The sequence below is a fragment of the Podospora bellae-mahoneyi genome, chromosome 5, assembly GCF_035222275.1.
Source record: "Podospora bellae-mahoneyi strain CBS 112042 chromosome 5, whole genome shotgun sequence".
In the NCBI taxonomy this organism is placed as follows: Eukaryota; Fungi; Ascomycota; class Sordariomycetes; order Sordariales; family Podosporaceae; genus Podospora; species Podospora bellae-mahoneyi.
Genome location: NC_085884.1, coordinates 23,250 through 36,153, shown reverse-complemented (window position 1 = coordinate 36,153; position 12,904 = coordinate 23,250). Strand labels below are relative to the sequence as shown.

Genomic DNA, 12,904 nt, shown 5'->3' with positions numbered 1-12,904 from the left:
GGATGCCTGCATGGTTGAGCATGGACAGCGCTCGTTGTTTGGTTCCTGCAGCACATGTCATGCCAGCAGGAACAGACAGCAGGCAAGGCAGCGAAAAACGGCTGAGCGCAGAATGTTCTGAAGCCATTGGCAATTTCTAGCTCGAAATGGGCGAGCAAGCCACCGCTGTGCGTTGTTTCCACCGCTGGGTCTTGAATCGAGACATGGCAACGTGCCTTAATATTGATGTGTCTTGATCCAAGAGGGTACCTACCATGCCCCGACTGGCAGTTTCCGCGGCACGCACCGTGAACCGTGGGACGTGCCGGCTTGGATTTGGGGGTCTCACAGACCAATTCCTGCCTTTCAAGCTGGCCGATTGGTCTGTGTGAGTCCACGGCACAAGCCGTCAGGGAGTCGAGATGTGGGCAACACGTGTACGATTACTGACGCTGGGGCCTCACTCAGTCTAGCGGAATCCGCACGGGCAAAAGTCGGAATCGGTAGAAACAGCCACCACCAAGACAAAGCAAGCAAGCCACCCTGGGAGACCCAAGAACGCGGAAATCCTCAACGTTGTGGCCAGGGTATGCTGTCTACTCGGTGACCGGCACCGTTGAGCTGTTAGGCATCAAGAAGCGCCTTTTTATTCCCCTTCCTAGCGTCTCCAGTCGTCAACGGGGGGCTCTCTTTCGTCTCGGTTACCACTCCACTCCACTCCAGTAGAAGCCCAAATTCGGGTCACGGGAATTCAGATGGGAACATCCCAAGGAGGAAAGACGGTTGACCACTCGGCTGGGAGGGGAAAGTGGTCTTGTCACTCCTATCATTGGGTCGAAATGGACTGAGCATCCTTCCCGAGTGTCACAAGAGCCGTCCTCTCCACCTGCCCAGGACCCCTTGATGTTTCCAAGTGGGAGCCCAAGGTCGGCGACTTACCGACATGGGCGTCCCGGTGTGTTGGCGTGGGAGGGTGTGGTATGATTTTGGTGAGATATCCACCCAAGCTGCCGGGACTCACGGGTGGGTGGGCGAGGTTGCGGACCATGTCATAAAAGTCAGGCAAGGTATCCGCGATCCGGAATACCCTGGAGAGACATACTATATGCTCGGTAAGCCCTGATCCATAGTGACGATGGTGCCCACACCAACCATGTCACCGGTACTGGCGGTATCCAAGCGCTCGAGGAACAAACAGGCGTAATCAAGGTATTGTTCAAGGCCTGAAAAGTGGCACTCTGTAAGTGGCCTGTGGGTGATTCGTTCAGCCCTGGCTTTCTGCAGTTTGCGCCCGTTCCGAACCTGGGAGGGGGTATTGGTATCCTTAGGACTGTTGCTGGTTGTTGTATATAAAATCCCTCGACTGCTGTTGATGCTGATCGTCTATCTCCGCATTACCTCTTTATCTATTTCGAATTACTTGGTAACTAGACCAGTTACACAGACTCTACCAACTTCTACCCTGCAAGTCCTATCGACCGCTGAAGAACTCTGGAGTTGGCCATGACTCCTCTCTCAGAGTTCATCTTCCTCTCCGTTCTTGGGAGCATCTTTACGCTCATAGTGTCTACGCCATGGAGGCCATGGATCATGAAGCGCCTGTCTCAGCACACCATTCCGTCCTTCAATCTTTTCAAAGGATTCACTCGATCCGGCAGAGTCTTTTCAGATTCGACGAACGCCCACAATTCAACAGGCGCCTTCAATAAACAGAAGCTCGACACCATCCACGACCTGTCTGACTGCCACGAGGTCGCATCATCATTCTCCACCCTTGTTCAGCAGGATGGAGCTGGTTACTGGCCTCCGAGATCCAATCACAATGAAAAGACATGGCCCGCATGCCTCCAGGCATACAAAGACATCTACCATGAGATGGCTCCCCTCCTACCAGCGGAGAATGCATCTCTTAACGACAACATCAACGAAAGGCGCATATTCGAGTTCAGGACACGCTTCGTTCAGCTTCTGAGTCAAAAGGTTGACCTGGCTGAAGTTCAGAGACTGCTGCAAGCGGCCGATGCTGGAAGATGGGATGTCTTCCCCAGGGATGCTTACAATGGGTTCTACTGCTGTGTGGCTTGGTGTAGACATGCTTATAGGTAAGCGTCCTATGTCGTCCATGTCTGGACTGGGTTCACAAAGATATCCATATGGCTAACAAAATTAGATGGGCAAGCATCCCAGTAGTCCGCCTCGCCCAACTCGAAAAGTCCATTGCCCTCCCCATGGAGCTCGTCACGCCCTGGAACTCCATGCAGTCGCACTTCGGTCTCGATTCCGAATCCGGAAACAACATGTCTAGCCTGGTTCTCAACTTCAACCCAGCTGGAGGCTACGCCCTCAAGATCAATACCGGCCTCTCGACTCTTATTCAGTCCTCAGAGGAGGAATTTGCCCGCATCTTTCAGGAGGTCGAAGTGCTAGGGGTACCAATCTACTGCTCCATTGTCGAAAGTATCGTGGCATACGCCCGGGGCGACAAGGAGTCTTGTCTCGAACATGTCCGTGACATCAAAGGCCAGCTACGCCCTTTGCTAAGCAGCTACTACGACCGAGTTCACGACGCCAAGATTGCGAGGTCAGTGTGGTTGAGCCGCGTTCAAGGGTTTTATGCCTGGGGCGTGGGACACCAGAATAAGACCAGTGGAGAGTGGGAGAAGTTTGATGGGCTGAGTGGAAATCAGGTCTTGCTGTTCCAAGCCCTGGATGCGTTTTTGGGATTGGAGGCGTACCTGCCCAGGCTGATCCAGGAAAGAAATGTCCCTCTCTTGCAGAGAAGATTCTGCAAAGTGGTCAAGAAGCATGCCTTTAGGGGCCAGTTGGCGGATGAGGGGGTTGATGGAAAGATCAAGAAGGAGTTCGAGGATATTGTTAAAAGGCTGAGGGTAAGCTTCTGATACTGATACATACCTGGTACCTATGTTGCTTCGTTTACTAACAGAAGATAGGTCTTTCGATCTGCGCACCGTACCAGAGCCAAGGTGTATCTCACACAGCCCGCACCCGAGAGATTGCCCATGACAGCGGGCAAGTCGCTGCTCAAGGAGGATATGGACCAGAGCTTGCTGTTTTTGGATCAGTTCATGGTCGGCAGGTTGCAACAGACGGTATAGGTAGTGGATGGTACATGCACACTCTTTTTGTTTATTGTGTAACTGGTAGGGATAGAAGCTGGGTTATGAGACGGACATACTGGCGCAAGTCACTGGACTGGGAATTTGTCTTGTTATATACCATGGTCATAAGAAATGGAAACTTGTGTAGCGTTCTTTACTGGGAATTGGCATCTCGATCTTTAAGGATGGAAGCCATTACCTTGACCTCCATGATTGCAAAGGCACCACGAGCCCTGCATCGCATACACACTCTTCAGCCAACCTAAGCCTGCACTTCGCATATAACCAACTCAGGGGTACCTAAACAGGCGTTTCACTCATGGCCACTACAAAGCAACCGCAAGTCCATTCTCTCTGAAAGGATACCATGGCAACGTCATCTAACACAATCTGAACTCAAGTGATAGCTTGAAGATTGCCCAACAAGAGCTGAACTACCTACATGCATCAACGGTGAGACTCTAACTTCAAAATAACCCAGCCAGAACCAAAAGTCCACACATGGGAATCTACCACCCACCGCTTCATCCTCTGAAACACCGGGAGTCGGGCGGGCTGATGGTAGAATGACAGAACAACACGGCCGACCTGGCATCAAAAGCCAGACTTCCACTCAGTCCAATAGAAGCTGATGCCGCATGAATCACCCAGTCTCTTAAGTACCCCGACACAGATTACTTTTTTGGTACGGTTGGGACCAAGCATCAGCAAAAACCCGCATCAACCTTTCAGCTCTATCTGATGCTGATTTATAGTTGCCCTGGGTCCCTGATAACATCGTACTGTCGACCAGGACTATTCTTAAGAACAGTAAGCTGTGTGACATTGATTTCGACTTAGTTGGAATGTTGTGAGCACGATACTGCACAGCGGAGGTTCAAGAAAGTTCCACGTTGTCAATGCGGTTTGCTGTCAACTCGCAGACACAGAAGTGATAGTATCTACCAAGTTATCGACACAACGAAAATGGTACGTCGTTCAAATGTTCCAAAGTCCGATGCATTTGCTCTCTCTGTGGGCGAGAAATACCAATCCTGTCATGGAGACGAGTGTACTGGAAAGCAATAGACATTCAACGAGGTTACCCCTCCATACCAGGTATGGAACCAATGCATATACGATCTGCCCTTCGCTGCACAACTGATGAGTCGAGCTGATCGACCTGCACGTGACTTGGTTCAAGTGTTGTTTACGGACACAAAATGAACGTAAAGGTAGGGAGGAGAGCGACCCCCGCCCCACCCGGCATGAATTCCGACCCATGCGGCTAATAAGGAGAGCAAAAGTCACTGCATACCAGGTAGACCATCTGAGCCTCTTAGCAGTACATGTATTGCACAGTCGGAGGCTAGTCGTGCCGAAGTCATCAAGCGGCACTGTTCCTACTCGCCCGTCGCATTCTTCCAATCGGGGAGAATCATGGACGCATCCAGTCTGCATGACATCCGTCATGCACATCATTCCAGGTAGGGGAAGTTCCCGAGTGGGAAATCGCCGCGGGATGTCCCTTGGTCGGCATATACATATGCAAAGTTGGCTCAAATCCGAGGGCGAGTCCGGTTGATACAGCTACAACCCAATTCTCTTTCACGGGCACATACATCTGCGTTAGACTCGATTCTGCAAAGTATGTACCTATCTATTGTGCCTAAATTCCAAACGAAGAATGCTGTCTCTATAGGCCCGTCCGTCTTCCAATCTATTAGTCTACCCGTTGAACAAGCTTGAACACCAATCATCGGACAACCCAACAATGCATCAGTCACGCTTGACACCAATTGCACCCACTCGTCTCAATCCAACAGCGCATACCCCACAAACAAACACCATCCAACCAAACATGATCCAAAAAGCTACCCTATATCCCTCCATAAGGGCTTCGGGGGATGATTTGTTGTCAAATTGCGAGTTGTTTGTGACCGATGAGGCAACGACCTGCGTCACACTTAGCCCAATGGCGACCCCAAGCTGAGCACACGTGTTGAACACTGCGCCGCCTAAAGCCTGCATGTGCTTCGGGAAAACATCCGAAATGATCAGGAGGCCAACTGTAAAGAGAAGGTCACAGCTGATGGGTGAGAGGATCTGCGCAACAAAGGCGTTCTCCCAATATACTTGGTCGGTACGGACCAGGGCCATCAACAAGGCCGAAACAGTGCTGACGATTGTAGTGATGAGGACGGTCCAGAATACAGGCATGCGGTTGACAAATATGCCCGTGAGAATGCTGGTGATAATCCCGGCTACCAAAGAGGGAAGCACTTGAAGGGACGCCGTCAGAGCAGACTGTCCCTGAATGGTTTGGAAGCTAAGGTAAGGAGACAACGCGTTAGACATGGACTTTGAAGCTTCGGAAACAGGCTTACAATAGACTGCTATACAACTCCATGCAGTTGATCAAAGCGTTGGTCAGCATAACCATGACGCAGGCGCTCGTAAACACACCGCTTCGCCAGAGAGAGTTCGGGATCAGTGCTGTGCGGTTCTTCCTGGTCTGGTAGTGCATCCACCCCACAAAGGATGGAACAGAAAAGACAGAAATTACGAGCAAAACGATGGTGACAGCCTGACGAATGTCCTGGATGTTGGCCGACAGGGATCTAGAAGCATCACTCAATCAGCTTATGCAGGCCCGCAGAATGTTTCACAGGTGTTAATGCTTACGCTAAAACGTATGAAAACATGGCCAGCCCCATGCTGGCCAAGCCTACTCCGATCCAGTCGATCTCACCTCCGAGCCGCCTCAGAACGGATTGGCTACCGGATGAGTGAATGTCTTGCGGAAGTGACCATATCCCAATGGTAAACAAAACCATGCTGCAGGCGGCTACAAGGTAGAAGGCTGGCCGCCACCCCACCGTGTCTGTCATGACCCCCGTGAGCACCAAGCCAAGACTGAACCCGAGCGGCTGGCTGAATCCGAGGCATGCAAACCCCATGTTCCGCGGCCGGCCCTCGGTCACGCTATTGGAGATGATGGATATCGCTGAGGGGGCAATGATGGCGTTTGTGATACCCTGAAGGGCCCGGAATGCTATTATTTGACCTTCAGTTTGTGCCAGACCGCAGGCCAGAGCAAAGATGGAACTGAGGAAAGAGCCAACGAGGTTGACCTTTTTCACACCGACAACATCGGCGATGGAGCCGGCCAGCAACAAACAGGAACCGGCCGTGAGATAGTAACTCGAGGTGGGCCAAACCAGGAGGCTCTCCTGTAGACCCAGCTCCGAGTGCATGGCAGGTAGAGCGATGACGATGATGCCATTGCAGAAGCTGCTGAAGAACAGCAGGCCACAAAGCTGGGTGGTCACGATGATGGCGCGGCCTTTGGGCAGCAGAGCCGGCCTCGACTTGGCCGAGATGGGAGACGCCTCTGGTTCTGAATCAGAAGCCACGACTGTTGCATCGCGGCTCTGGCTTTTCCGTGAAGTCGCGCCCGAGTTTGTGGTGGAGGGGTCGAACGAGATGGTGTGCAACTCGGTCACGGTGGTCGTTTTGGTCGCCATGTTGTGCGATGCGGGCAAGGGCGTGAGTGGTCGCTGGCTTCTCAAGGCTGCATATCTCTAGATGCTGGTTGTCGTCAATCAGCCGGCGGTGAGGGAGTGAGGTCGATTTGATGGCAAGATGCGGTTGTGTTGCAGCGCAGGTTGGAGAACAGGAGATGCAGGTGCATTTTCATTCAATTTCGCCATCCAGCACGACAGGTCCGCCAAAGAACAGGTCCATTTTAAACCGATGCCCCTTTCAGCTTTGGTGTGTCATCGGGCAAATCGGGGCCCGGATCTCGTTCCAGCGTCCAGTCAGCAGTCGCGTTGGAGCTAGTCATATCCCTTGGAGGCATAGTAGAGCGGATGTTTCTACCTTAGAGGCAGGTGCCACGAGGCAGGATCGAGTCGGTGTACTGTAGGGAATGTTTGCCTCATTTCTCATTCACCGTTGCGGCGCGGAGCTCAAAGAACCAAGGAAGACACGAAACACGGGACAGCGCCGAGAGCCCCATAGGGTTTTCAACGCCGGGGCCCGCTGACTTTGAAGCCGTTGGTGAGGCCCAGCTGCGAACATGTGAGTCCGTCTCGGATGTGAGTGGTTGGAGGTGTGCGGAGCGGAGGGAAACAGAGACATCAACGGTTCAGCAGCCACGCGCCCCAGACGGCCCGCCCCACAGCCCCCAAACCCACCTAATAAACCGCATCTAGCTCTTGGCATCTTCACACGCACCACGCTCGGCGTCTCAATGATGCATGGGCCTACCCCATGTCTTTCGCGGATCATCCGTGCCATGAGTTACACAGCAGCGTATAGTGCAATTTGTCCTGGCATTTTGGCAGGCTTCAGCCTTGAAAGTACCTCCATCAAGGCCTCTGCATGATGGGCCCCGAGTATCCGGCGTACACACATCAGTTTTCATTACCTCATATTTTGTCCCTCTGCTTCCTTAGTGGTCAGATGGGAGCGTGGGTTATGCTGTTTGACATGTACTCTCACAATGTTGCCTTCTTGTTGACAGCAATGTGAAGGATTCCCATTGCTAGAACACACCAACAGAACTTCATCATGACGCCATAATAACAGGGAGGGAGGGATTGTCCGAAGTGGAGGACTTGAGACAAAAAGTACATCGAGGCATACATGAACAATTATCACCCACCCTTCTTCTGCTTGAGATGTTGGACCTCCTTCCTCCAAGGGCTACACCCATACCCTCAACAGACTCTCAGCTTCGTCCAAGGGCTTTCCGTACGCCTTTATGCCCAGCCCTACAGCAACGCCGCAAAATCTCATCGAAATTCATACCCATCAAGGGGATGGTGCACGGCCCACCGTCAGAGTAAGTTCCAGTTGCTGCGGCCACGGCCCGTGCTCACGAAAACACTGACAGGGGTTGAATAGGGGTTGGGAGCTTCAGCCTGGTCATGACACCAGCCTTGGGTTTGATCAAGAGACTCGAGCGTGGCTCGAGGAGCTGTATCAAGCATGGGCTAGCAACGCGCCCATCTCGACATTTTCAAGCATTCGCGACGGCCTTGTTGACCAGTGTGACCACCTCGACACACGCATCTCCACGTTTTGCTCTGTGGCCAGGATCGTTTCTTCGCATCGATCACAGGCAAATAGAGAACCAGAGTGGAAAGAGCTGCTGGCTTTATCCCACTTGACAGACAGAAACAAGCGTGAAGAGGCTACCAAAAAGAAGCGAAAACGGGCATACAATGAAAACAACCGTCTACGAAACCTCGCATTTATTGTTGCGCTCTGGTCTCCCGACGTGGTGTTTCACTATGCATGGAATTGTGCTAGTCAGGTACAAATGAACATGCTCCGAGCGTGTGCAACAAGCTACCCCAACTTCTTCAACGAATTTCTGCCGCGCCTCAATGCTGTGTTATTACAGCGACATCGACAGGCGCTTCTTGGTGGCCGGTTAAAGACGTTGAACGAGGCTCCTCTGCAGCCCCATCGCGACTTTGATCTGGTTACATTGGCTTCAACGACAGTTGATGGCAAAATGGAGGAGCTGTGGGTCGCCAGTCAGGATGGCCGTGTCGCCGTGGACGCAAACGCGATAGTCTTCTTGCGTGACATCAGACCCGGTCACTATGCGGCCCATCTTCTGCGAAGGGACCGATTCGGCGTCCTCGCTGCTCGGGGCGAAGCTTGCCTGCCATCTTCGCCAAGACACCAGCATGCCATGCCGCTAAAAACCTCGCCTGCGGAAGTGAGTACAGGCGATGAAGATGGCCCGGGAGATGCTCAGATAGCACCTGCACAGGACCAACTTCGGGACACACAGCCCAGCTTAGACGTGTCACCGAATCAGCTAGAGAACTTCCAGGGGATGTCCTCTGCGCCCTCGGAAGCGATGCCACTCTTTGACTCGATGTGGGACTGGAACAGCGCAGACTTGTCCTACAGCATCGATATGCACGATCCCATGTGTTGGCAATCTTCGGCCTTGTTCCTTTCGCCCTCAGCCATGAACTCCTTTGGGCAACATCAACCTTCGACCATAACATCAGAACCCACAACCCCCAGCTTTCCAGGCCCATCTCGACTCCATTCGGAACCTAGCCCAACCTCACCACAATCCAGCGAGTTGGAAGCCGACCTGTTCACCTCAGCAGCTCTATATCTTGGAACGGCTCCAATCACAGGAAAAGACTTGGCCAGCCTGGAGGAAACGCTTCATAGCCAATATTACCCTACAATTATGCCTTATATCGACGGCATGCTTGCAAAGGAGGCCCGGGAGGATCCCCTTGAAACCCACCAAGACCAGGCACCACCGTTGAAGGCAGCCACAAAATGGGCCTCGATGTGGACGCAAGGCAATGCGGTCCTGCCCGGTCGTGCTGCATCTCCCATGGATGCTGATGTGCTCTATCTCACCTCCAACGAAGCGATCCAGGCCGCTAAAGCACACCAAGTGTTCGAAAAGCCAGTGATCATCAAGGAAACCTTTCTAGATTCTGGTATGCACGCCATGCTTGATTCTTTGTGTTTATTGGAGGATGAACTTGCCAACTCTGTTCACGATCGAGGCACCTCCAATCTCAGAAACATGACCCACTCGCATCGACCTTTGTTGACCATGCTTCCACGTTTCCGTCTACTAGACTGTCTGATAGAGCGACTCAGACTACGCACTAGCAGGAGTGCCAGTGCATGCCAACAACTAGGAAGCCCCGAGGCTTTTCCTGAGATCAGAACCGACTTCAACGCCGTCACCCTGCCCCATGTCTGCTTTGGGCCATCCTTTGCCACCATGAGTGGGGTTTGGTTGCGTAATCTTGAGGGTCTCAAAATCTGCATCTTTGCCTCTCTTTCTGACACTGATACGGACCCTGCGCTGAAGGGTCTTGAGAGAAATGATGCACACAGGGCTTTTATTTTAGAGGAAGATGATATACTCATCATACCCCCTGCTTCGAGAATAGTTTACACCGTTTATTCCCCTGTTCAGGGTATCATGGAAGGGGGTATATTTTGGGATAGTCTTGCTCTCAGTAGTCTTTTGGACAGCACAATGTGGATTCAAAGACGTGGACCAGGGGTGGCGTCAAAGTTCGATCAAGACATCACATTCCACTCTCGACAGCTGCTAGGACTGTTAGAAGCGTTGAGGTCTCTTATGGACGTACATCCCCATTTGTTCGGGGACAACATTGTACCCAGTCTGTTGGAGAGTTTGGACCAGGCTTTGGCTAGATCTGATCACAGTCGGGAGGCTCAATAATTGAAATGATTACCAAGAAATCTTGAGTCGTAGTGACGGTCCGTGCTACCTATTTCGTAATCTCTTTGTATGGCAGCTCATCGACCTTAGCAGTTCGGATTCTCGACCTTAGCGGTTCGGATTCTCGGATCAACAGTCTCCATTTACTTGCACCTTGTTTACTGCCGAACCCGACCATGACCCATGATTCCATACGTTGTAGGATCATATCCATCACTCTTCCAACAACATTTGCTGACATGACTCAGTGCGGGACGCGGAATGAAAGACAGGAGCTCATGAAGCCCTGAATGCTAGGTATAGAATGCCCACGGAGATCGATCTCCTTTTCCGTAATGGAAGCACACACCTCGTCGCTTTCAGCCACAAGAAAATTGCTTCATCATGTTCAACTTGGAATCTTTACTCTTGATAATTGTCCCTCTTAGCTGTTTTCTTTACATCTCGTTCCCATGGCGAAAACCACGACTCTCGTTCCCAGCTTGGTCCAATGCTTCCACAACAGGCCACATAGCGATCTTGACCGATGAAAAGCCCAAGTCACCACGCCTAGAAAGGAAGCGGCAGCAACGGATGCGTCACTTCAAAGATCTTTACCACAAAGTTCAAAATCTGGAGCGGTTCCCAGAAATCCTGCCCCAAGTTCGAGAAACGTTGCTTTCGTTACTCGAACAAGGGCTCCGGATGGCCAAGTACAAGGACCGATCTCGCAGCATTCTCAACATTGCGACCTTTGATGCCTCCCGTCTCCAAAGATTCATCCAAGACATCCAGCTCGATGTGGGTCTGGAATTCGAAGCCTACATGCGTCGAAGGGAGCTTGGTGGTGGACCTGAGCTGTTCAAAAGCTTCGAAGAAGCCTGCATGTTTCTCAAGAACAGCGCACCGTGGAACTACACCGATGGCGCATGGCTCGCACGGATTCATCAGGTCACAACCCCCTTCGCCTTTCGGGGCGTGACAAAGGATGCTTGGCAAATTTTTTCAGAAGAGCTCGGTGATGGGGATCTGGAAAAGAACCACATATTGCTCTACAAGGAGCTTCTCCAGAGCGTGGGTGTGGACCTGCCCAACGGCGACTCGCTCGATTTCACACACCCACGCCATGGCATGGAGGATGAGACGATTTGGAGATATGCCATTGGACAGCTCCTCATTTCCGTCTTTCCTAACCAGTTTTTACCCGAGATTCTGGGGTTTAATCTCCACTACGAGCAGCCTGCCATTGGGGTCTTGAAAGCCAACAAGGAGCTGCCCGAGTTTGGGATCTCGCCCTACTACTATGCTTTGCACATTTCGATCGACAACGCGCACTCGGGTCACTGCGCGATGGCGATTGGCAACATTGCACACTTTATGGAGATTGTTCAGAACACGGGCATCATGGATCCGCAGACAGCGTGGAGGCGTGTGCAGGCTGGCTATTGCCTCGGGCAGAGTCTCGATGACAGGGATACTGTGGATGATTACGAGGACAAGCTGGTTGACATCATCTGCAAGAAAGCCACCATTGCCACCAAGATTCATTGCACGAGTCGCGCCCGGATCGGAAAGAGAAAATTGTCATCTTGGTTTTCTGCTCCTCCTTCGAGCCCCAAGGATGATGACGGTTGGAAGGATGAGTTCCTTGACGCCTTGGCAGACTCCAAGCCATGGGTATGCAGAGGTGACAGCAGCAAGAGCCTTTTGATGCGGGAGCTGGGCTGGAAAGGGAGGATGTTTGGTGCTTTCACTCACGTCGAGACTGAACTGCTTCGGAACTGGATTGACTCCCTCGGACCACATGGCAAGGATATGGGCGAGGCTTATTGGGGGCTTGTTGGTGGCTATCAGAGCCTGGAAAAGACCTTTGACCCCTCGCGTCATGATGCTGCGGTCAGCCATCCGACTTTCCCCGCCACGAGAAGCTGGTCGCTGTGTGAGACGAACGATTTTGAGCCAAAGTCACCAATCCAGATACACAAGTCGGCAGTTGAGATAGACGCCCTACTACCACTTTGGTTTGCCCACGCAGGACTCCTGGAAAATATCATCAGCTCCCCTCACCAGACAATCACACCCCTGGTGTCCAACTGTTTGCAAATATTGCGAGCAGAAAAGGGCTACAAGCCGGTGGGCACAGGTATTGCCTGCATGGATGAGCAGCATTGGCCTGGCTACAGCCCCGACCTGGTGGCCCTGGGTCTCGAAATGATGAAGAATAGGGGTTTGCCACAGCCGATCTGTTTAGGAGACATAATTGGCCGTCCAGAAGATGAGAACCTCAACGACTCTGGCAGGTTTTCCCATGACCTTTTAGGGTGGGCTCAGCACCCGATGATCAACAGCGTCTTTCTGCTTGGTCTGGCGCGTGCTTTTCTTGACTTGGAGCAATGGGTGGCTGGCAATGGAGAGTTGCTGGGAAGAAGGGAGAGGCTTTTTCTGTCAGAAATGATCCAACGGAAGGCCACTGGCTTTGAGACATGTTGGGCGGAGCTGAAGAGGGATGGGCTCCGATGCCGTGAGTTTGTCACTGGGTATGATCTTGGACGGGCAGAAATCGACCGACTGTTGGTCTTGGGTTGAAAAGAAG

The 12,904-nt window shown here is 52.2% G+C and overlaps 4 protein-coding genes across 4 annotated transcripts; 3 read left to right on the top strand and 1 right to left on the bottom strand.

The window, feature by feature from the left end:
- Positions 1-555: 555 nt before the first annotated feature.
- On the top strand, positions 556-3,248 carry QC761_503080 (uncharacterized protein). Its single transcript, XM_062879542.1, has 3 exons — positions 556-2,081; positions 2,150-2,867; positions 2,931-3,248. The coding sequence occupies exons 1-3, from the start codon at positions 1,483-1,485 to the stop codon at positions 3,093-3,095; spliced, it is 1,482 nt and encodes a 493-aa protein (XP_062730287.1). The 5' UTR covers positions 556-1,482; the 3' UTR covers positions 3,096-3,248.
- Positions 3,249-4,635: 1,387 nt separating this feature from the next.
- On the bottom strand, positions 4,636-7,194 carry QC761_503090 (uncharacterized protein). The gene is made up of 3 exons (XM_062879543.1): positions 5,763-7,194; positions 5,465-5,698; positions 4,636-5,406 (listed from the first exon to the last, which is right to left on the bottom strand). The coding sequence occupies exons 1-3, from the start codon at positions 6,602-6,604 to the stop codon at positions 4,857-4,859; spliced, it is 1,626 nt and encodes a 541-aa protein (XP_062730286.1). The 5' UTR covers positions 6,605-7,194; the 3' UTR covers positions 4,636-4,856.
- Positions 7,195-7,604: 410 nt separating this feature from the next.
- On the top strand, positions 7,605-10,332 carry QC761_503100 (uncharacterized protein; the record flags this gene model as incomplete). The annotated part of the gene is made up of 2 exons (XM_062879544.1): positions 7,605-7,926; positions 7,989-10,332. The coding sequence occupies exons 1-2, from the start codon at positions 7,763-7,765 to the stop codon at positions 10,330-10,332; spliced, it is 2,508 nt and encodes an 835-aa protein (XP_062730285.1). The 5' UTR covers positions 7,605-7,762.
- A 384-nt stretch (positions 10,333-10,716) lies between these two features.
- Positions 10,717-12,897, top strand: QC761_503110 (uncharacterized protein; the record flags this gene model as incomplete). Its single annotated transcript, XM_062879545.1, has 1 exon — positions 10,717-12,897. One exon carries the CDS (start codon positions 10,717-10,719, stop codon positions 12,895-12,897), a length of 2,181 nt encoding a protein of 726 aa, XP_062730284.1.
- Between the last annotated feature and the right edge of the window lie 7 nt (positions 12,898-12,904).